This window comes from Syngnathoides biaculeatus, chromosome 12 (assembly GCF_019802595.1).
Source record: "Syngnathoides biaculeatus isolate LvHL_M chromosome 12, ASM1980259v1, whole genome shotgun sequence".
NCBI classification, from domain to species: domain Eukaryota; kingdom Metazoa; phylum Chordata; class Actinopteri; order Syngnathiformes; family Syngnathidae; genus Syngnathoides; species Syngnathoides biaculeatus.
In genome coordinates this window covers 3,963,933-3,988,183 of record NC_084651.1, presented here as the reverse complement: position 1 = coordinate 3,988,183, position 24,251 = coordinate 3,963,933, and the positions used below count along the sequence as shown (strand labels likewise).

At 48.6% G+C, this 24,251-nt stretch overlaps 2 protein-coding genes and 1 non-coding gene across 9 annotated transcripts in view; 1 reads left to right on the top strand and 2 right to left on the bottom strand.

The window, feature by feature from the left end:
• On the top strand, positions 1-19,566 carry LOC133509364 (multimerin-2-like). Of its 4 annotated transcripts, XM_061836227.1 has the most exons (13): positions 1-47; positions 1,187-1,236; positions 1,353-1,589; positions 6,001-6,123; positions 7,756-7,862; positions 9,200-9,286; positions 13,679-14,053; positions 15,879-16,219; positions 16,393-16,617; positions 16,994-17,422; positions 17,601-17,976; positions 18,494-18,898; positions 18,972-19,566. In XM_061836227.1, exons 3-13 carry the CDS (start codon positions 1,393-1,395, stop codon positions 19,199-19,201), a joined length of 2,895 nt encoding a protein of 964 aa, XP_061692211.1. In that variant the 5' UTR covers positions 1-47; positions 1,187-1,236; positions 1,353-1,392; the 3' UTR covers positions 19,202-19,566. The 4 variants fall into 4 exon arrangements, with proteins under 4 accessions (XP_061692211.1, XP_061692208.1, XP_061692210.1 ...); XM_061836224.1 differs by lacking the exon at positions 1-47 and having other exon boundaries at positions 574-1,236; XM_061836226.1 differs by lacking the exon at positions 1-47 and having other exon boundaries at positions 574-1,236; positions 1,350-1,589.
• On the bottom strand, positions 14,444-14,526 carry trnal-cag (transfer RNA leucine (anticodon CAG)). The gene has a single exon. It is a non-coding gene; the product is annotated as a tRNA-Leu (tRNA).
• Positions 19,567-20,363: 797 nt separating the features above from the next.
• LOC133509362 (inactive ubiquitin carboxyl-terminal hydrolase 54-like) overlaps positions 20,364-24,251 on the bottom strand; it is a 31,525-nt gene continuing 27,637 nt past the window's right edge. For 2 of the 4 annotated variants that reach the window (XM_061836222.1, XM_061836223.1), the window contains 4 exons: positions 23,879-23,989; positions 23,621-23,765; positions 20,685-22,689; positions 20,489-20,507 (listed from right to left, as the gene is read on the bottom strand). In XM_061836222.1, coding sequence (XP_061692206.1) covers positions 22,283-22,689; positions 23,621-23,765; positions 23,879-23,989 — 663 coding nt within the window. In that variant the 3' untranslated portion in view covers positions 20,489-20,507; positions 20,685-22,282. Of the gene's footprint in view, positions 20,508-20,684; positions 22,690-23,620; positions 23,766-23,878; positions 23,990-24,251 lie in introns of all 4 variants that reach the window. The other 2 variants (XM_061836221.1, XM_061836220.1) reach the window with 2 other exon arrangements.

Genomic DNA, 24,251 nt, shown 5'->3' with positions numbered 1-24,251 from the left:
CGAAGGAGCGACGAGTGGAGCCGAGGAGGAAGAAATTCAAATGTCAGGTGACCGCAGACGCTGCCGAGGGGGACGCAAGTCGGCGGACCCCCAAAGTTTGAAGGGTTTCACCGCCGCTTGGTCCTCTACGAAGAGGTTTTAGACTCACTGAAAAGGAAATCCAATCAGCATGAAGTTCATCCATCCATTTTCTTTGCCGCTTATCCTCACGAGGGTCGCGGGGAGCGCTTGAGCCTATCCCAGCTGTCAACGGCCAGGAGGCGGGGTACACCCTGAACTGGTTGCCAGTCGGGATGAAGTTGATTGAGGAAAACAAAAAAATCCATCACATCATTATCCAAGCCGCTTATCCTCACAAGGTTCGCAAGAAAAGCTGGAGGCGATCTGAGCACTGAGAACTGTAATTGTACACAAATCTTTTTTTTTTTCTAGTTCGGACATTTTTCAGTGATTTGTTAATAATTTGTTTTAACCTTTTTCTTTAAAGATTTTATGAAATCATACCACAAGAGTAAATATGCACTCTTGTAAGAATAGTGTTGTATTTTTTTAGCTATTTTTTTTTTTTTTTTTAGCTAGGCAACACGGTGGTTTAGCGTTGGCCTCACAGTTCTGAGGACCCGCATTCAATCCCGGCCCCGCCCGCGTGGAGTTTGGATGTTCTCCCCGTGCCTGCGTGGCTTTTCTCCGGGTTTGCACTCCGGTTTCCTCCCACACCCCCAAAAAAATGTGACATTAATTGGAAACTCTAAATTGCCCATAGGTGTGATTGAGAGTGTGGCTGTTTGTCTCCATCCCTGCGACTGGCTGGCGACCGGTTCAGGGTGTTCCCCGCCTCCTGCCCGTTGACAGCTGGGATAGGCTACAGGACTCCCTGGGACCCTTGTGAGGATAAGAGGTGAACAAAATGGAATGCATGGAAATTGTCTCTCAGTGTGATTGTGAGTGCGGCTGTTTGTCTCGATGTGCCCTGCGATTGGCTGGCAACCGGTTCAGCGTGTTCCCCGTCTCCTGCCCGTTGACAGCCCGGGATAGGCTCCGGCGACCCCCGCCACCCTTGTGAGGATAAGCGGCAAAAGAAAAATGGATGGATGGATATTTTTTTGTACCTCTGTGTCGGTCCATCCATTCATCCGACAATGAAATCCTCTTTGACGTGATTTGAATTATCGCGCTGCCTTTTCAGCGTTTGTCCTGATCGTCGTGTCCTCGCCCAAATGCGACTTCCTGGGAAAGGTGGGAGCGGTCTCCTCCTCCTCCTCCTCTTCCTCCTCCCCCTCCTCATCTCTCTCTCTCTCTCTCTCTCTCTCTCTCTCTCTCTATTTCTCTCTCTGTTTGGGTTTTAAAAGCAGGCGGCGGGTTTGTGAGCCCCCCACTCACTCGGCAGTGATCATGGCAGCCGTCGGGGTTCCGGTCCTTCTCCTGGCCTTGCTGCTGGGCGCTCGGGGGGACGTGAGGGCCCGAGACCCCGAGGTGGAGCGGGAGGAGGGCGAGGCAGAGGACTGGGGGGCGGCGGCGGCGGGCGTCATCAGCGCCACAGAGGAGACCCCCCTGATGCAGGATGGAGGGAACTACCCGGCCCGAAGTGGGTAAGTCGGGGGGGGCGTTTGTCTTGAATTAGTGTCTTACGATGGATTCTGTCAATATGCGCCCTGGCGACCAGTTCAGGGTGTAGCGACCCCTTCGCCTAGTATGGACCCTAGTATGGATAAGCAGCTTGGAAAATGGATATGGATGGATGGAACTTGGGGACTCATCCTCAGTTAGTCAGTTTTTGTGCTCAGGTCAAAGCAAACATTTGAGTACTTTCAAATTGTGACACCTTAGTTCCAAGCGGCTGTGTTGAAGTGAGTGAAGGAGCTTCACTTTGACAAAATTGTTTTGCTATCATCTCGCAACATCTGTGCATCAATGAATGATGTTGAAGTGAGTTAAGGCGCTTCACTCTGACAAAATTAATGTTTTGCTATCATCTCGCAACATCTGTGCATCAATGAACTGTGTTGAAGTGAGTTGAGGAGCTTCATTTAGACAAAATTAATGCTTTGCGACCAAATCGTGGCACCTTAGCTCCAAGCACATGTTGAAGTGAGTTAAGGCGCTTCACTCTGACAAAATTAATGTTTTGCTATCATCTCGCAACATGTATGCATCAATGAACTGTGTTGAAGTGAGTTAAGGCGCTTCACTCTGACAAAATTAATGTTTTGCTATCACCTCGCAACATCTGTGCATCAATGAACTGTGTTGAAGTGAGTTGAGGAGCTTCATTTAGACAAAATTAATGTTTTGCTATCATCTCGCAACATCTGTGCATCAATGAACTGTGTTGAAGTGAGTTGAGGAGCTTCATTTAGACAAAATTAATGCTTTGCGACCAAATCGTGGCACCTTAGCTCCAAGCACCTCTGTTGAAGTGAGTGAAGGAGCTTCACTTTGACAAAATTGTTTTTCTATCATCTTGCAACATCTGTGCATCAATGAATGATGTTGAAGTGAGTTGAGGAGCGTCATTTAGACAAAATTAATGCTTTGCGACCAAATCGTGGCTCCTTAGTTCCAAGCACCTCTGTTGAAGTGAGTTAAGGAGCTTCACTTTAACAAAATTAGTTGTTTGCTCTCCTCTTACAGCTTCTTTGTATCAATGAGCTATGTTGAAATGAAGTGAGGAGCTTCAAGTAGGCAAAAGTAGTGGCAGGCTGTCATCTTGGGGGAATTTTGGTGTCGAGGAAATACAAGAACTTCATTTAACCAAAAGTAGTGCTTTGCCACCGGCCCGTGGCGTCTACAGGCAACTCTAAAGCTATTTTAAGGGAGTGCGTCAATTTCTTGCGGCCTCCTCCCGGTCTGTATTTTGCCCCCACCCCCGAGTTCAAAAGCGAAACATCCAAAAGTACGAAAATAACAACATATCATATCAAACGCGGTCCGTCACATTCCAGGCAAGCGCGTGGCGCCTTCGCTCCGAGGAAGAAGGAAAGTCTTTGGCGTGTTTTGACTGCCAGCATGTTGTCGACGTTTGCCACCCGCACCGACGCTTTGCAGGCCCCGCGCCAGGTCTCGGACTCAGCCTGCCGTACTCCCACGGGACTTGTTGACCTCGCGGCGCATGTCGGCGTTCTCGTGGACAGCAGGTGGCGCTCGTGTGTCGCCACATCCACCAGACGAAGAAGAAGAAACTTCAAATGAGAGCAACACGTTGGTGCTGATCCGAATGACTTCAGACCCATATCGGTGTGGATCCACCGATGCTGGTTCTGATGCACATTGATTCTGATCTGGATTGCCCCAACAGTTCGGATGGAGTTTCCTTATGATTCACGCAGCTTCTGATCCACATCAGTTGTGATGTGGATTACGTCTTGATCCGCAAGACTTCTGATTCATATTGATTTGGGTCCAGATTGGTTCTCATATTATGTTTTATTCATATTGATTGTGATTTTACATTCTTCTGATCCACAGGGCTTCTGATCTAGATTACTTTGGTTTCACATTGCTTCTGATCTGGATCACTTCTGATTCTCCTTGCTTCTGAGCCACATCAGTTCCGATCTAGATTGTTTTTAATTTACTGTACATTGGTTCTGCTTTTTGATGCTTCTGATCTGGATCACTTCTGATTCTCCTTGGTTCTGATCCACATCAGTTCTGATCTCGATTGTTTTTAATTTACTGTACATTGGTTCTGGTTTTGATGCTTCTGATCCCCGGTGCTGGTGATCCAGATTACTTTGGTTTCACACTGCTTTTGATCTGGATCCCTTCTGATTCTCCTTGCTTCTGATCCACATCAGTTCCGAACTCGATTGTTTTTAATTTACTGTACATTGGTTCTGCTTTTTTGATGCTTCTGATCTGGATCCCTTCTGATTCTCCTTGCTTCTGGTCTACATCAGTTCCGATCTCGATTGTTTTGAATTTACTGCACATTGGTTCTGCTTTTTGATGCTTCTGATCCCCGCTGCTGGTGATCCAGATTACTTTGGTTTCACACTGCTTTTGATCTGGATCCCTTCTGATTGTCCTTGCTTCTGATCCACATCAGTTCCGAACTCGATTGTTTTTAATTTACTGTACATTGGTTCTGCTTTTTTGATGCTTCTGATCTGGATCCCTTCTGATTCTCCTTGCTTCTGGTCTACATCAGTTCCGATCTCGATTGTTTTGAATTTACAGTACATTGGTTCTGCTTTTTGATGCTTCTGATCCCCGGTGCTGCTGATCTAGATTACTTTGGTTTCACATTGCTTCTGCTCTAGATCCCTTCTAATTCATCTTGCTTCTGATCCACATCAGTTCCGATCTAGATTGTTTTTAATTTACTGTAAATTGGTTCTGCTTTTTGATGCTTCTGATCTGGATCCCTTCTGATTCATCTTGCTTCTGATCCATATCAGTTCCAATCTAGATTTGTTTTTAATTTACTGTACATTGGTTCTGCCTTTTGATGCTTCTGATCTAGATCTCTTCTGATTCTCCTTGCTTCTGATCCACATCAGTTCCGATGTAGATTGTTTTGAATTTAGGGTACATTGGTTCTTTTCTTTCTTTATGCTTCTGATTCACATTACTTCTGATCTAGATCATTTTGGTTTCACATTGCTTCTGCTCTGGATCCCATCTGATTCATCTTGCTTCCGATCAGCATCAGTTCTGACCTAGATTACTTCAGATTGACATTGGTACTGATCAAGATCCCTTCTGATCTGATCACTTAGGACCTACTTTACTTGTGGTTCACATATCTTCTGATGTGGAATGTTTTTGATTTGTGCCGCTTCTGATTAACACCAGTTCTCATTCACAATTGGTTCTGAGCTAAAAATAAACCCCAAAAAACTTTTTGATACGCAGGACATTGGTTGTGGTTTTGATTGCTTCTGATCCACATTGCTCTGATTCTATCAGTTCTGATCCAGATGGTTTCCGATCCAAATCCACTTTGGTCTGTACATCAACTGCTTTGGATTTGCATCGGTTCCGATCTCGACCGCTTCACATTGAACTGTCCTGATCAAGATCGCTTCTGATTCCCGTCCTTACTGATCTTGAGCACTACGGACCCAAATTACTTCCAATTCCCACAGGCACTGAACCAGATCCCGTCCGATCTAGATGGCGTCTTCTCCGAAGCAGAAGGTAAGCGTTGGAAGTGTGCTCTGTCGACTCTTCCTAACGTTGTGTTAAGAAATCTTTGTGTGTTTACAGTGTGAAATACGTCATTCCTTCCTTTCAAAAAGTTGACACCCACTGAGCCACTGGAAGAATGTTCCAGATAAGAAATTGCCAATGATTTTTAGCAGGAACCAAATATGGTAAACATAGAAAACTTCCCCTAGTTCCCGGTCGCATCTGCAAGTATTTTCATATGAATTGTCATAAATGCCGCGATGATCTACGTTGTACTCTGCTGAACTCATACAAAGCCCAAAGTAGATCCAGTCGTTAAACTGTGGAATTGCCCCCACGCCCCCTGCAAACAGGAAGTGAAGGAAACAATGGAGGAATAAAAGTCCAAACGTCGTATGAAGTCATGTTTTCCCGTCGGCTCGTTTATCTGCGGGCAGCAGGAAAGCGTGAGCGCGTGGGGAAAATATGGATTGCGGACCGCTGAAGCTGTTCAAACAATCAAGCGAACGAGCCGAGCGTGTCGATTTGAGTTCTTGTACCCGTCGCGTTTCAAGCAGTTCTGAGGACCGGGGGGGGGGGGTTCAAATCCCAGCCCCGCCTGTGTGGCTTTTCTTCGGGCGCTCCGGTTTTTCCACCCAAATCCCCAAAAACGGGCTAAATTTCTCGTCGATGTGTGAATCTGAGTCCCGGTGGTCGTTCGGTTCTACGTCCCCTGTGGATGCTACCCGGTTGAGCAGTTAGCTGGCGCTCCCGCGGCACCTTGCGAGGCTAAGCGGCTCTAAAAAAAAAAAAAAAAAGAATGGATAGTACGAATAGTAATAACGCCGATGACGTGAAATGTCCAAACGCGCGTGTGTGTGTTTGCAGGAACTGGTGTGCGTTTGTGCAGAAGCGAACGGTCACCGTGGCGGTGGCGTGCGGGACGGAAAAGTACACCATCAAGTCCCAAAGTCCGTGTCCGAGCGGGACCCCGGACTGTCATCTGATCATGTGAGGAGACAACGGCAATAAACTCTTTCTTGTATTACTTGCAGCATCTGACATTCTACTACTGCCACGGATACTCATGATACGTGTACTACTACTATGTGTCGACGTATGTGTACCGGTACCAACTTGCCATATAAGGAAGCTACAGCTATAAATTCTTGTCGAAATAATTTCTTGTATTGTTTGCTCGTCTGACTACTACTACTGCCATGTGTACTACTGCTTTGCATAACAGTGCTACGCATTCCTATGTACAGAATTGTATACAAGTACAATTTTTCACACAAGGCAGAAACCACATATACTGTTAATTGTGCAGAATTATCAGTATGACAGACTTCTACTGCTATACTAGTCATACTAATACTTTGTGCACTCTACAAGGATGTGAATTACTAATACTTGTTCTTGTATTACTATTGTCACACATCACTACTGCTACGCATACTAATGCAATGTATAATACTCCTACGTGTAGGTGTGTACAAGTACTGTAATTCCCAGCCTACAGAGCGCACCTGGTGATAAGCCTCACCGAGTACATTTGTTAAGGAAATATTGACAATATTACAACATTGTAATTACAATAATACAATATTAATATTTGGTGCATCCATACGCCGCAGCTGTGTAAAAGCCGCTAGTGCCCGCATTGAAACACGGGATATTTACACAGAAAGACGGTACGCAGAGAGTTTAACGCTAGCGCCGCCGCGCTAAAGCTAACGCCACGCTAACAGGACCTGAGCGCTCCCCCCCGTGCTGAAAATTCTCCTTGTGATGAATGTGCATGTGTTACTAACAGGGGAACTCTGGGTACGGAGCAGATGCTTACTGCGAAATCTTCCGGTCTCATAGCTCCCCTTCTTCTACAAAGAGGTAGCAAACATTCGTTATATGCTAACCATGTACGTTCGTTCCGTACGTCTTTCTGAGACGACCATAGTGAACATGAACATGCGGTGACAAGTTGTCGAACGGCACATGTTGACGCAGGGATGGGGATGTTTCAGACCGGCCGGAAGTTTACAAAATATATAAGCATGCGCGTATATTAATGCGCATTTTAATCACAAGGAGACTTTTTAGCACCGGGAGCGCTCAGACAGTCAACACCGCTTAAAAGAAATACGTCAGTAAAAATCACTGAGACATGAGTGTAACACGTTAGCACAGCGCTAACAGGGCCGGACTGGTAAAAGTCACTTCCTCGGCACATATATTCCACCGGTCTCGCTCTTACCGTTTCCGCTCGAGTGCCCCCTTGCGGCCGTTGGGAAAAAATGCACAAATTAGGCCGGAAATGACGGTACGTGTGCAGGTGCCACTCGTCACGAAATGAAAAACAACTTTTTTTCTTCATTATTAATATGATACACTAATATTGCCATGTGTGCTAATGCTATGTTAACTAATACAGTGTGTGTTAGTATATGTGCAGGTCCAAGTTGTCATGTAAACAAACAACAACAAAAACTCGATTTCTTGTATTACTGACGTGACACTACGTGTACTGCATGCTACTGCCCGCGTGCTTGCTGGCGCATGTTGTCGTGTACGAAACCCTCAGCTATCCAATCAAATACTTTTTCGAACAAACAAGCTACTAGTGCCATGCGTCCACGCCCGCAGGTACAAGCTGTCCACTCGGCCGCTCTACAGGCAGAACCAGAAGGTGACCACGGCGCTGTTGTGGCGATGCTGTCCGGGACACGGAGGGGACAACTGCGACGACGCAGGTGACGCACTTTAACTCACAGCGTTGCCACGGCGACCGCCTGCCGCTACGCGTCAATCACCATGTCTCACAAATGTACTTCGTTTTCATTTTATGTCTAAAAACTCCACGCAAACTCTGTATCTATTGTTCTTCATGAGGAAAGATTCCATAGTACAGTTTGATAACACACTTGCATCCATTTTCTGAGCCGCTTATCCACACAAGGCTCGCAGGAGTGCTGGAGCCTATCCCAGCTAACTTAGGGCAGGAGGCGGCGGGGTACACCCTGAACTGGTTCCCAGCCAATCGCAGGGCACATAGAAACAACCAATCACAATCAGACCTGTGGGCAATTTAGAGTGTCCAATTAATGTTGCACGTTTTTGGGATGTGGGGGGCGACTGGAGAAATCCCACGTAGGCACTGGGAGAACCTGCAAACTCCACACAGCTAGGGCCGGGATTTGAACCGCGGTCCTCAGGACTGTGAAGCAGATGTGGTAACCAATCATTGACTGTGTAACCTATTATTATTATTATTATTTATTGTTAGGGATAAGGCGGGACTGTGGACTCAGCTGGTAAAGCGTTGGCCTCACAGTTCTGAGGACCTGGGTTCGATCCCGGCCCCGCCTGCGTGGAGTTTGCATGTTCTCCCCCGTGCCTGTGTGGGTTTTCTCCAGGTGCTCCAGTTTCCCAAAAACATCCAACATTAATTGGACACTCTAGATTGCCCCTAGTGCGGCTGTTTGTCTCCACGTGCCCTGCGATTGGCTGGCGGCCAGTTCAGGGTGTACCCAGGGTGTAACCCGCAGATAGGCTCCAGCACTCCCCGCGACCCTAGTGAGGATAGGCAGCAAAAGAAAATGAATGGATGGATTTTAGAGCTAAAAGTGTAGAATCTTAATTTACGTAGCAAAGCTAGCAAAATTAACCGCTTACATCCCATATACAGTTTTTCTACGGCATATTTCTGAATGGAAATGAAACCAATTTTGTCACAAGAACATTTCCGACCTTCGAAGGAAGGAAAGCGACCAAGCAACAAGTTTTGAGGATCTCGATTGTTTGTCTGTGACGTTGACTTTTTTTCTAAAAGTATCTCGAAACCAAACATTTTGTTTCCGTGGGTCTCTATTATTGATAGTCTTTTTCTGGTATCCCCTCCTTGAGTCTATTCAGGTCCAGTAGTGGTTTAATTTAGTCCAGACTTCGTTTTGTGGGAAAGAGACTTGTTTGGTTTGCGTCCGGGGGGGGGGGGGGACGTCCTGAAAAGGAGCCAGACGTAAATAAAAGCAACATCCTGCGAGCTCATGTGATCGTATTTGTGCTTTAAACGTCAACCGGTCTTCGACAGCCGCCGATGCACAGACCGACTCTGCGACCTCGCCTCAGATCGGAGGAACTGGAGTCCAGAGAGCGCCCGGAAGTCTCCACGCTGCTGGTACCACCTCACACATGGCACGACTCTACAAACAAAATCAGCGGCGGGGAACATATCGAACATATGGACTCAACATATAACGATTTAGTCTTGAGTGAAGGAAAAACCAATGTAAGAACAGGGAGAATCTGAGCTCAGCTTCAAACCCAAAACCTCAGAACTGTGAGGTCGGTCCACATAACCACTACTACACTACGCGCTGCCTTTGCAACCACACTTGTATCAGAATCCCGTCAAGTTTCTTTCTTCTACGTTGGTATTTGGACTTGACATGGCAATCCACCTCGTCCAGGTCTACTGGGGGCATCTCGAGGGGTTCCCAGGTCAGCTGAGAGAGAGACGTAAGTCCCTCCAGTGTGTCCTGAGTCGTCCTCGGCATCTCCTTCCAGTTGGACGTGCCCTGAAGTCCTCACCGCCGCGGATTCTCGGAGGTATCACAATCGCATGTGGCTCCTCTCAATGTGGAGGATCAAAACCTCGACTCGGTGGCCCACCCAAACGTCCGAGCATCCCACACGTTCTCTACACACGCGTACGTATTTTTCCTATTATCACAAATTTGCGGAAGCAAAGCAGTTCAGAAAGTGAGCGTCAGGTCATCGGAAGGTCCAAACGGCCCCCCCTGGAGGAAGTTTTGAGCAAACCATCGCCCCCGCTCCTTTCCTTTCTCGGTCACCCTGCTCCCATCCTGTCCACGCTGACTCACCCCGGCGGAGCTCCTCGCCGTCAAACCGCTGCCAGGTCGAAGTTGACAGCCGCCGACAATGGACCGACAACGTAATGTTGTCGTGACCCGATGAGAGGCCAGAAGTATTTTTAAACCGCATCCGGCAAGTCTGGGTGCGTATCGAGGCAGCAGCTCCGATGAGTCCCGAGAATTTTTGTTTGCGTTATCTTGTTGAAATGACCCAAGAATCCGGTTTAAGGGGCGGTTTAAGCTCCTTTTGAGATTGAACTTGATCGGTCAGTAAAACGGAGCTAAACTGCTTCACGGTTCTTCCGCAACTCTGCAAGTAGACTTGCATCGCTCCAACAAACCACTCCACTCCGAAAAGTGGGGTTCAAACCCAGTCTAGACTACAACCTGATAATAGCGCTTTAGTCCTTGGACCAACATCTTTAACAAGTCCAAATAACCAAATGCCAAACACCAGATGCTAGATGTAACTTCATCAGTGTTCCGGATATTGTGGCGAGTTTGGTTCCCTTCACTTGGGTGCGACTGCTCAAATGTATCTCTGGAGTTTTGGAAGAAAACTAGGTTCCCAGAGGGTGGGTTTTGAAGCCGACCGAGTAAACTTTGACTTGTGGGCTGCACCTCAGACCGCTTGATCAGTCTGACTGTTCTGGTGCTGTGCTTCAGTCCGGACTAGTATCGCTAACAACCGCTCCGCCAATGCCACATTTCATGTAACTTCTCGCTCTAAATCTCAATTGGGGGTAGTGCCTTGCTCAGGGGCACCGCTGCAGCTCTCAAAGGATCTGTAGTTTTGTGTTTTGACCGGAGGAATGACAACTGTGACCTTGTCCTCCACGTCAAAATGATTAGAATGTGGATCTGCCCAAAGGTTTCTGTCAGATGTGAGGTTCGAACCCACACCTACCGACTAGACTACAACCTGATAATAGCGCTTCAAACCTTAGACCAATACCTTTAACGAGCCCAAATAACCAAACATCAGACGCTAGATGTAACTTCATCCTTGTTCTGGATATTGTGGCAAGTTTGGTTCCGTTCATTTGGGTGCAATTGCTCAAATGTATCGCTCCAGTTTTGGAAAACGACTACATCCCCAGAAGATATTGCCAGAAGTGGGTTTTGAACCCAGACCGACCGAGTAAACTTTGACTTCTGCGTTGCACCTCAGACCGTTTGATCAGTCTGACTGTTCTGCTGCTGTACTTCAGTCCGGACTAGTACCGCTAACAACCGGTCTGCCAATACCACATTTCATGCAACTTCTTTGCTCTCGTGACTTAAATTTCAATTGGGTGGGATTGGGGGTAATGCCTTGCCCAGGGGCAACTACAGATCTGAAAGGATCTGTAGTTTTGTGTTTCGACCGGAGGAATGGAAACTTTGACCATGTCCTCCACGTCAAAATGATTAGAATGTGGATCTGCCCAAAGGTTTCTGTCAGATGTGAGGTTGGAACCCAAACCTACCGACTGGACTACAACCTGAACGCAGCACCTGCCGTGATACGCAAGGGCCGGTGACGTCTTGGTCATAATCTTTGTCGGCTTGGCCGGCGTCCCCCCGTCCGACAGCCCTTCAAACAGGAAAAATTGGGTTCAGTCAGAAAAAACTCTATTGTGGAAAATTCTGAAGAAGTTCTCAGGTTGTTGAAAAACACCAAAAAAAAAAAAAAAAAGTCCGAACGCTGAGCGGCCACTTTGTCCCGCCACGCCTCCGATTCAAAGCACTTCCCGCCAAGTCGATAACGTTAAGCCGTCAGCCCCCGCAGAGACGCGGGACACAATCAGAGGAACTCCAAATACTAAAATACACCAACCGTGACTCACTAGTCAAGTGTTTTGGTGTTCCAAAACTGAGGCCAGCTCGATCCGGTCTCATTTTGATACCTCGCGATGCCAAAGTTTATTAAAATTCACGTAACGGTGACGTTTTTCCAAATATTGAGGCTTGCTTGTTTGAAGGTTTGATGCCTTGTTCAAGTGGATCTGAGCAGTTTTTGCAAAAAGACTGGGTGGATGGTTATTTTGAACATCATGCCTTGGACGTCTCAGCCATTCTGATTTATTTGCTGCATTGCTCAAGGGCAGAGCAACATTGCGAACAAAGAGTGCAATGAACCGAGTGGCGGCACGGCGGTCTCAGCGTTGACCTCACAGTTGACCTCACTGGACCCGCATGTGCGGAGTTTGCATCTTCCCCCCGTGCCTGCCTGGGTTTCCTCCGGGCAGTCCGGTTTCCTCCCACATCCCAAAAACATGCAACAATAATTGGACCCTCTAAATTTGTCTCCATGTGTCCTGCGATTGGCTGGCGACCAGTTCAGGGTCTACGCCGCCTCCTGCCCGTTGACGGCTGGGATAGGCTCCAGCAAACCCCGCGACCCTTGTGAGGATAAGTGGTTAAGACAATGGATGGCTGAACCACGTAAAGTTCTGGAAGAAGACTTTGTTCTCGAAAGCTGCTGTCAGGGATGGGATTCGAACCGTGGACAGAATCAAGAGACACACAACCTGTGGAAGTCCGTCTTGCCCTCGAAATGTGAGCACCCAAACGTTAGTGCCTTGCTGACTGGCTCGTCACGGTGCCGTTACTCCCAAAGTGGAAGTAGAAGTGATGACAGGGTCGTTTGTTGCGGATGATTCTGTCGCTGACCCCCACAACCAAACTGCACGGTCAGCAGAGAGTTTCCCCATCAGGTCTTCTGTCTGACGCGGGAATCTTTGCTCGACTTCCTCTCCTGCTCGCGTTCGCTTTTCAAGGAAGATCAAAAGACTTCCGGCGCCGGCTTCAAACCATTCTTTCTTCGCTAAACCTTTTATTGTGCCATCTTGTGCTTTTCCCGTTTGATTTGTCTCGATTCGTCTCATCCTTCCCTTTCCGAGTCAGTACGACATCAACTCTTACCAAAAGGTCATGTCAGAAGAGGGATTTGAACCCACACGCGCGCACAGAGTAGACTACAACGTGAATTTGGCACCTTATACCACTTGGGTCTCGAGCGACCAGACTACCGTTTAATTCTTCGCCTCAATCGTCACTTTTTAGTGGCGGCATTGGCGCTGATGCCTTGCTCAAGGGCACCCCCTGTAGTTCTGGGAACAGACTTGTATCACTTCCTGGTCAATCTGTGATTCTGTGTATTCGTCAATGGATAGATTGAAACCTAAAACCATTCCCTCAACATGTCAAGGCATTTACAATTTTTTTTTCATCAATATAAATCACGTAAACAAATGTGTATACGTCGTATACCGTAATTCCCGGCCTACAGAGCGCACCTGGTGATAAGCTTCACCCAGTACATTTGTAAAGGAAATACCATTTGGTACGTACTCAGGCCGCAGCCGTGTAAACGCCGCAAGTGCCCACATTGAAACACGAGATGTTTACAAAGCTAATGCTAACGCTAGCGCCGCGCTAACAGGGCCGGTTTAAAAAAACAAAAAACATACCGGTAAAAATCACTGAGACACGGCAGTAACACGCTAGCGCAGCGCTAACAGGGCCGGACCGGTAAAAGTCACTTCCTCGGCACATATATTCCACCGGTCTCACTCTTACCTTTTCCTTGCGGCCGTTATAAAAAATGCACAAATTAGCCGCATCTCCGCATAAACCGCAGGGTTGAAAGCGTGTGGAAAAAAAAAATGACGGTATATTAACTGTACATGTAAATTGCGACTGTCTTCCAGGCGTCTCGACCCAGCAACAGCGCAGCGATCCAAACAGAGAGCAGAACGACCACCAGGGGTCAGTCAACACGTCGCACAGCGTCAGCCGTGCACAAAGTCACGAGGACCGCGCTCGGCATCAAGACCGTGTTCAGCATCCTGTCCACGTCCCAAGTCAGGAGCACGCCCAGTATCCCATCCGTGTGCCAAATCAGGACCACGTCCAGCATCCCACCCGTGAACCCCATCGGGACAATGTCCGGTATCCCGTCCGTGTCCAGGATCCGGACCCTGAACCGAAGCCTACCTTAGTCCAGCAACCCGTCCACGGCCAGAATCGGGAGCACGTCCCGCACCCTGCCCGAAAACACGACCAGCAGGAGCGCCTCCATCCCGGTGAGCGTGAATGTTCGGTGTGTATTGTGAAAAGACGACGGGTTTGAAACCGGATCCAAGAAGTCTTCTTTGGTTGCCACGATGATTTTTTATTTTTTTTTAATTTCTTCCATGAATGAAAAAAGACATTGCGTGTTTGGGCATAAACCGTAGCCATCATGATAAATAACAGGTCAGCATGACATCACTTCCTGTGTTCATTAGTTGCCCCGCCGCCGAACCTTGACCCTGGTAACCAGGCTAGTATGACATCATCCTTCAAAGAACTTTTTCCCGTCTCATTATTCTCAGTTCCGGCAATTTCCTCTCAGATCTGTTCGACTAGAATTTTTTAAAAAAAACTTTGTTATCATGCATGAAACTGCTGAACAACATTACAAAACGAACGGCTGTCAAAAGTGGGATTCGAACCCACGCTTACAGAGTAGACTACGACCTGAACGTAGCGCCTCAGGCCGCTCGGCCATCCTGACTGCTTGACCGGGACAGGTCAGGAGCTTCAGCAGGGATAGCCAGACTTCCCTTTCCCCAGCCGCTTCTTCCAGCTCTTCCGGAGGGATGCCGAGGCGTTCCCAAACCAGCCTAGAGACAAAGTCTCTCCATGTGTCCTGGGTCGTCCCTGGGGTCTCTTTCCGGTGGGACATGCCCGGAAAACCTCTCCAGGGAGTTGTTCGGGAGGCATCTGGATCAGATGCCCCAGCCACCTCATCTGGCCCCTCTCAATGCGGAGGAGCAGCGACTCCACACTGAACCCCTCCCGGATGACCGAGCTTCTCACCCTATCTCGAAGGGAGAGCCCGGACACCCATCCATCCATCATCTACCACTTTTCCGGGTCAGGTCGCGGGGGAAGTAGCTTCAGCAGGGGATACCCAGATTTCCCTTTCCCCAGCCACTTCTTCCAGCTCTTCCGGATGGATACCGAGGCGTTCCCAAGCCAGCCGAGAGACATAGTTTCTCCAGCGTGTGCTGCGTCATCCTTGGGTCTCTTTTTGGTGGGACACCTCATCAGGGAGGCGTCCGGGAGGCATCCGGATCAGATGTCCCAGCCACCTCATCTGGCTCCTCTCAATGCGGAGGAGCAGCGGCTCGACACTGAACCCCTCCCGGATGACAGAGTTTCTCACCCGTTCTCTAAGAGAGAGCCCGGACACCCTACGGAGGAAATTGGGATCTTGTTCTTTCGGTCACAACCTATAGCTCGTGCCCATAGGTGACTGTAGGAACGTAGATCGACTAGTAAATAGATAACTTCTGCTTTCGAATTAAGTCCCTCTTTACCACATCCGAAACTGGTTCCACAAAATTCTTGATGTTGCCACACATAAGCAGCTGGGAAAATGGAATGGAAAAAACTGGAATGAGTCATGACTAGACATCAGGAAGGGGCCGCTTCTACTTTTGTAAACACGTCGCCTCGCGAATGAGAATCGAAGTTTACGATCAAGCGAGAATCGACGACGTCGCATCGGAAATTGTGACGTCCGCTAGCGAGCGGACGGACCCGCGACGAGTGTTTGCGCGTCCACATTTGGGGGACAGGAAGTTTCCAACCTGAGCCGTAAATCGGGTTTTCACTCATCCGGTGCCAAATGTTGCCCGCTGACCCGACTTTGTTTGATTGGCCTTTCGACCCTTGGCCCCACCCCCGCCACCAAGACTTCCTGTTGTTGACCTACGAACTCTGTGTGGTTTTGTACTAAAGGAAGTGGTGTGCGTGTGGGTGGGCTCACGTGGGCCCACCCATCTGTTTGAGTAGTATGATATGATATGATAGCGTTTTACAACCGACCTGGTGAATCAACGCGTTGTTGTTGCGTTTTAGGCTCGTACGAGGACGCAGCGCCTCCTGTCTCACGGGAGGCAGCCGCCGTCGCCGCCCCCGCAGCGCTGCCGCTCCCCCACATGGTGGCGCTGCTGATGTCTCAGCTGCAACCCACCCTGCAGCACTTCAACCGCTCGCTGGAGCAGCTCGGGCGGCGGGTGGACCAGCTGGCGCGGGACGCGACGCGGCCGGAGAGCGACGAAAGCCTCCGGCGGGAGGCGGCCCTGCGGCAGCAGCTGGAGGGCGAACTGCACTCCCAGCATGCAACGCTGCAATACAACATCACCAACCTGAAGACCGACCTCGACCTCAAGATCAAACGACAGAACAAGATGCTGCACGTACGCACGTACTACATTATCACTTTTAAACATTTTGTAGGTGGGGTCGGGGGGGGGTTATTTTTCAAATTCAACTGATTTATTTTGAAGTGTAACCTTCCTTTTCTCTTACTTTGAAAATGTCCCGTCTTGAACTTTTGGGACGCTGACTTTTGGGACTGGATTTCCGCCAGGCGAGCCTGCAGGCCCTGAACGCCAGCCTGGCCGAGATCAAGCTGGAGCAGGAAGTGGAGCAAGAGCAGGAGCAGGAGCAGGAACGGAAAAAAGAGCAACAGGGAGCGGAACCGGGCCCTCCCCCGGAAGGGGTGCGCCTCACTATGTCGGAGATCCCCGCCCCAACCGCCGTGTGGGAGGCCATCGAGCGTCTGGACAACATGGTGGTCAACAACAGCATCAAGGTGAACTGGCGCCACCCGCGGGCCACACAATTTTTTTTTTTTTTTTTTTTATGATTACTTGCTTGCTTGCTTTTCAACCTTTTGACTTTTTTGTATATTTCTTTTACTTCTTCACAATTCCTTTCAGTTTTCATTTTTCCTATTTTACTCAGAGCCCATTTATTGCACCTTACAACTTATTGAGCGTTTTATTTTTCAATGGACTTTAAATTTTCGACTTTATGGACAATGACTTTGTTTTTCAAAAGGCCTTTTTTTAAAAAATTGATATGACTCATTGATGTTTGTTATTTTTGGAATCGGACTTTTTCCCGGCGCCACCGGCGGGTCCGGCGATTCACAGCTAGCGGTGAGCGTTTGTGGCCTCCTACCTCAGGTGGAGGAGCTTACGGAGAACGTGGAGGTGATGTTGAGCGGCCTCCGGCATCTGCGGCGCGAGGCCGAGGCGCTGCGCGACCGCGTGGACCAGACGGCGCGCTCCGGCCAGGTCCAGTTCATGGAGACGGGCCTGGAGGTGGAGGCGGCCAAGGTGGCGGTGCTGGACCGCGTGGAGCAGCTGGCGGGGAACCTGACCCGGCAGGGTCAGCGGCTCCAAGAGATGGACGTGGACGTGGACTACCTCTACTCCGTCCTCTACAAGAACGACTCGTCCGACTGCGACTGCCGGCGCCTGGACGAGGCGCTGGGGCGGCTGCAGGGGGGCGTGGTCAACGCCACGGAGTTGGCCAATAAGAACCGCCTGGCCCTGGAGGAGGGGCGGCGGCGGGAGGCGGCCCAGCGGGCGCTCCAGGGAAGCCTGCAACAGGTACGGCGGCAACCCGAGCCCCCTCCCGATTGCGTTGGCCACCATATGTTGGAGTGAGAGGAGGAGCTCCATCTCATTGAGAAGTAGTGCTTTGCCTCTAAGCTTTCTTAAGTTCGGAGGTTACGAGTTCAGGGGTCATCGCGTGTGAGATTGGGTATTTTGTGCACGTGGTCTTCAGGTGAAGGAGTGGATGACGGCAGAGCGGAGCCGGACGACGGCTTTGGAGTCGTCCGTGCGCCGTCTCAGCGTCCTGGTGCGGGAGGTCCGGGCTCAGGCGGAGACCCGGGGGAGCGCCGACCCGCCGGCGTCCGAGGAAATCGAGCGCGTGCTGGCGGAGATGAAGCGCCTGTCGGCGTCCTTCAACTCGCTGCTGAAGGACGCCATCCGCCACAGCGACGTTCTGGAGATCCTGCTGGGCGAGGAGGTTCTGGAGTTCCTGGAGTGGCCCGTGCAGGACCAGGAGGCCCACTCCATCCCGGCCCTCAAGGAGAACCTGAGGGTCCTCCGACAGATGCTCGGCGGACGCAACCTGAGCCTCGCCGCCGACGAGCCGGGTAGGCAGTTTTGACGCACCCGATGGAAATTTTTCACGAGAGAAAAATTTTGCAGGACAAGACTGACTTTCACTTTTTTATGACTATTGTATTTCTATTTTTACTATTATGATTTGATTGTATTTTTTTTTTTTTTTACTATCATGACTTTTACTTTGGGATTTTTTTTTTTACTTTTTCAATTTTTTAGTTTTAACCGTTATTCACTTTTGCTTAGTTACTTTTACTTTTTTTTTTTTTTACTTACCAGTAATGAGATTTTTTTTCTCATTTTGCTTTGTACTTTGTAACTATTTCTTTTTTTATTACTAAGCAAAATATTTTTGACAATTTCTTTTTTTTTTTTTTTTAAATAACAAATTGGGCATTTTGTCAATTACTGGTGTTCTCTTTTGGTGATGATTTTTTGTTTTTGTTTTTTTTTTTTTTTTCAACTTTTGCTTTTACATTTTGGCTTTTTTGACAAATATTTGACTTTTGCTCCTACCGATACTTGATTTGCGAGCGGTCCTCGCAGGAGGCGCGGAGGAGGCGCCGTCGGCTGACGAACCGTCGAGGTGGTCGCCGGGCGTCGCCGGATGGGGGCAACCGTCCGGGGACGGCGGCGACCTGTGGAAGCTGGAGAGGAGCGTGGAGGAGCTGAAGGTGAACCTGCGGCAGATGGAGGAGGCGACCTGCTGCGGGCCCGCCGAGGAGCGGCGGCAGGAGGAGGCGACGTCGGCGTTGCGGGCGGACGTGGCGCAGCTCAGGCGAGGCCTGGAGGAACACCTCAGGACCTTCGAGAGCGTCTTCAGCAACGCCGACGTGCTGGAGAGGAGCCGCGTCGCGCTGGAGCTCGACAAACTCCACCGGATCCTCGTGAACAAGGAGAAGAAGAAGAAGAAGAGAGATGGAGGACGTCGGAGTAGGAGGGTGGCGCCAGGTGAGACGCGACGGCGTCACCGATGAGCGTCGGGAATAAAATTACACATTGAAAGCGCTCCTTCTCCCCGCAGACGTTCCCGCCGGCGGAACCTTCCGGGCTCCCGTCGACGGCGTCTACGTCTTCACCCTCGCGGTGGACGTGAAACCGCCCGGCGCCCGCGCGACATCGCGGCCCGTCGCTCGGAGCGCCGGGCTGAGGCTGCGCGAGGGGGAGGAGCTGAGACTGGAGCTGCGGGGCGGGGAGTGGGCGGAGTCACGAGACGGCACGCCGAACGTGGCGCGGCGGCCCCGGGGAACCTGAGGGCGGCGCGAGCGAGGAAAGACTCTGACTGAGATGCCCAAAAGAGAGGACGTCACTCGCCGAGCGAATGACCCCAAAAAAAGAAAAAGTTTGAAAAGTCGCCAACGTCAGCTCGCCGACATTTCTCAACACGTGACTTTTACTTTCGTTTCCGAGAGAAAATTATTGCTCTTCCTGATGTGAATTTCAAATAAATTCTTCTTTTTCCACACAAAAATCATATTTGAATACTGCTTTGGCTTTTAGCATATCGACTACGCAATATTTTGTTATACACATAAATATTTATACAATGTAATGTATAATAAGAATAAGTTTACCGTGCATAATAATAATAAAAATATATTTTACGTCAATTTTGACGATGACGAGACTCAAAAGCAGTTTTGCTTTCGTTTCTTTGCCTTCCCATATTTGCTTGGAGTTCTCTTGAGAAGTAAAATTTTACATTCCCCCCCCCACAGCATCAAATTCCAAATAACTTATTTTTTCCCCATATTCAGATGAGGCCTAAGTGCCTCCTCTTGGAAAAATCAAATATTATAATTATAAGAGGAGGATTACCAGTGACTACTGCATAAACAGGTAGAATATAAAAATCGATTTCAGATTAAACTTGGTGTTTCATGTACTCGTATCAAAAAGTTGGGGCATCAGAATAAGGCGTCATGTAACTTTTGCCGAAGACATTAATTTACATAAATTGATGACACTCCAGCGGAGAGGAAGTTTGTTGAAAATGAAGAAAGTTTGGCTTCAGAAGCGAGGTTCCAAACCACAATTAGGAGTTGGAAAATAAGTTTAGGGTTTGAAATGTACCGTAATTCCCGTCCTACAGAGCGTACCAGGTTACAACCTCTCAAGAGTACATTTGTAAAGGAAATATCATTTGGTACATACATACGCCGCAGCTGTGTAAAAGCCACAAGTGCTCACATTGAAACACGAGATATTTACAAGGAAGGTATACAAAAAGAGTGTAAGGCTAGCGCGGTGCTAACGCTAGCGCCGCGCTATCAGGGCCGTTAAAATAAAACTTACCAGTAAATATCACTGTGACACTGTAATAAATACGTCAGCAGATCGGTAGCACAGCGCTAACAGGGCCGCAAAAAAGCCACTTCCTCGGCTCATATCGTAGATTATTGGTTGTCTCACCTCTCCTAGGTGTGATGGGTTGATCCTTTATCGACGTTATCTATGTTGTTCTATGTTTACTTACCTGCGTCAGTCCACGACAGCCTCTCGCAGTGTTGCATGTCCTCGGACGCCAATAAACGCTCATTGCTCCAGAAACTTGTGATCTCTTAGCACACACAAGACACCAGTTGCACAAAATCTTAAAACGCGATACAAAAATATGTATTGCTTTTCATATTCACGTACAAGTAAGCATTTGTGAAGAAAAAAATCAATAGCTTCTAGCAATGGTGCTAAATGTTGTTGAATTGGTACGTTCGACTCAAATACAAACAAACTTTACCTTTTGAAACATTTTAATCATGTCCGTTCTACGCAGTACAAAAATAAGAATCAAAAATAGAAACTCAATCAAATCAAAACTTGGACTAAAAGTGAACCAAGTAATAAAAAAAAATCTTAATCATTCCCAATCAGGAAGAATTTTGTGTTTGCGCTTCGTTTGTTGTCAGCACAACAAAGTCATCAAATTACACAAAGCTCCTTCCTAGAAACGCACCAAGCGCAAACTTTAGCTTAAATAAGATGGACGTTAAAAAAAAAGATGTGCATATATATTTGTATTAACATTCATTTCGATCGATATGATGCAGGCATCAAGTTGAAGGCTAAAAGTGGGAGGAAAAACATGCTAAATATTAGCTGCAAGTCTTCAAAATCCAAACACTAACTTGACTTTTTAGAAAACTAGTTGACGTTTCTCTACGCGCGCGGCCGACACAATAAATTAAAACATTTACAAAACGGTCGTGCGAAAGTCTTTGGCGCCGGCCACTACATTTGTTGCCTTAGCAACGCCGTCGTCATAAAATAAAAGTAGAAGGCCACGAATGGGAGCACATCCACGAATGGAAATTCTGTTGAAGTATATTTAAAATATATATATATATTTTTTAGTTTTTCTCAAGTTGAGAAGTTTGTGGAGAATGAAGAACAAAGAGGGAGGAGGTGCGAAAACCATTCTGAAAATATTCTGTATCATAATAATAATAATATTGCACTTACTCATTTTTGGGCTGGCAATAAAACAGGAAATGACCAACATGAAGGTTGTGAAACATTGTTAACCGAATAACACGACTGACAAAACATTTTTGAACTTGCTGTCACTATAAATGAAAAAAGAAAAAAGCGCAAAGTGTTTGTTAAGAATTGTGCTTTTTGGTCTTTCTCTTACCGTACATTCTCAGTTTCGATCCGAAGGTTGAATGGAGCCAACTGCACTTTTCTTATTGATCAATTTGGGTTTTGGTTTTTTTTTTTTTTTTTTTGTTAAAAGGCTCAAAAATGACTTGGGCAATTATGCTGCTGGGACAAAAATACGATTATTTTTGAGAATAATCCTGGCTGCAAAAAGCAGACTTCACGATGCCGTTACCGAGCAGTTTTCGCAGTTCTAAACCGTCGCTTGACCAATTTATTTACTTTTTTGCTTGGAATGGAATGACACCAGACCCGCTTTTTTCTCCATTAAAAGAAACCACCGCATCTGAGGAAAATCAACCTATCAGATACACAAGGCGTGACCGACAAGGATTTGCGTGCATGTGACCTCACACAGGAGCTTTACTGAAACTATTACAGTTTAACACTGGCAAAGTGAGGCTAAAAATAGCAGGTAAGGTAATACAAAATAAAATCTTTATATTTATGTTGCAACATTCCATTCAATTATTTTCAGTTCCTGTAATTCCCACAAAACTTTCCAACTAGTGGCGACCCAAGACTTGTGCACAATGTTGTACGTCGTCGTCCTCGGCGAGTTTGGGGGAGGAGGAGCGAAGCCCTCTCGGCGGTCCCGAGCTGCAAAGATGTAAGCGGCACGCAAGGCCAGATCTTGCAAACGTCGCCTCCCTCGTAGGCACATCTGAATAACGGGCGTCACGGCGCCGCTCGGTAGCGGCGAGCGTAGGCGGCGCAGGAGAAGCAGAAAAGTCGCGGCGGCGCGGCCGGAAGACGGCGGCACAGCGAGCAGAGCGACGGCGGCGTTCGGTCGAGGAGGCGGGTTTGCTTCCCGTCCGCCCGGGCGTCCGACCGCCGCCGCCAGTCGTCGTCCGGCGGCACGTCCAGACGCAGGGGCGGGGTCGGACCCCCGGCGGCGACGGGACGCCCCGGGCGCGTCATGGTGGCGTAAAGGCCCCAAGGAGCCGAACCGGCACCCCTTCCCGGACCTGTGAGCGACGAGGAACGCCTGGGACCGCGAGGCAGAGTCCCGTAACTTGGGGGGACCCCAGCGTACCGCTCAGGCTCTACGTCGTCTTCGTCCCGGAGGGACCGCCGGACGGATCCTGACGAGGAATCGACACGAGAAAGAGAGGACAAGCGTAAAAGAGCGAGACAACAGATCAACCAAAAACTGCAGTCTATTAAGAGGCTCTCGCTTGGGAAAAAGTAAAAAAAAATATATATCCTATTTTCCCTTCAAGATAAAACATGAAATCCAACTAACTACTTGAAGAAGAGGGGGTGCTAAATGTGTGGATGCACCCGTCGGCACCGCAGCCGGAGTGGCTCATCGCGGTGCCACCCGGGTGGCTCATACGTACTGTCTGGGAGTCTGTTGTTAGTTAGAAATGATCCGCATATCATCTAAATATGGTTCGAAACAAAACAATAGGGTAATATTGCCCGGGTCACTTCACTCGATTGATGTCCGCGGCGGACGGCTTCGACCGGCCTGGCTCATACATACTGTCTGGAAGTGTGTTGTTAGTTAGAAGTGATCCGCATATCATCTAAATGTGGTTCGAAACGATAGGGTAATATTGCCCCAGTCACTTCACTCGATCGTGAGATGTTCTTTTCTTTGAAAAGAGCTTCCGTTGCCCATCGTAGGTAGCACAGTGTGTTTTCAATGGCGAATGTCGCGGTGTGACATCATCAACAGACGTTGCAGGCAATATGGCTACCACTTGGATGTCGAATGAGACTTCCGCAACTTAATGCATGGATGACACGCTCTCCGCTCATATTTATTTTTTCATATGGACATTGAAATTCTTTTATTACAATTTCTATTTTATAGGGATGACAGTTGACCTTCAACTAGCTTTCCGCGGCCCACTTTTGGGTCCCGACCCACCGGTTGAGAAGCCACAGCTTTTATTTGGAGGGGACCCCGTCGGGCAAGCTCGACGAGCCACGACAAGTCGCACGCATAAAGTGAGTCCGGGACCACCGCGAGGACCGCGTGGTCATTGTGATGACGGAGGAGTTCACCTGGAAGGTCCGAGGCGGGGGGCCGTGAGGTCGCCGGGGGGGCACGCTGGATACCGACACGGAAGCGGTGAGAGGTGGAGGAAGAGGAGGCGGCGGGGTGTGGAAGTGATGAAGACGAAGGGGAGTGCGTGGACGCCGAGATCTCCTTCGGGGCGGGCCGAAACAAGATGGAGGAAGTCAAAATATAAGTTAAAACATTCTACATGCACCTGTAGCAGGTGACCACACGGTGGCAGCAGAAACAAGCAGGTGACTCACGGGGATGTGGGCGGGGCAGACGGCGGCGGCGGCCACGACGGAGCTGCTCAGCGTTCGAGCGACGCGGCGAAGGTTTTCCGCACTGTAGCTTTCGTCGACGCCGTCCGGGCACTGCGCAGGAAGTCACGAAATCCGTCACGGCGGCACTCGTGATGTCGTTCGCGTGAAGTCTCGACGCCGTCGGGCGGAATTCTTCAAATTGCCAAACGGCTTCGCTTACGATGCTAGTACGCGTGCCTCATTTTAACGCTGTTGCATCACCGAAAATGATATTCAATTGTCTGAATATCACCCACTTACCAATATTTTTCAATATTCACACAAAATTGCTAGAAATTGTAGACAGACCAATCGTAGCCGTGAGTGGAAAAAA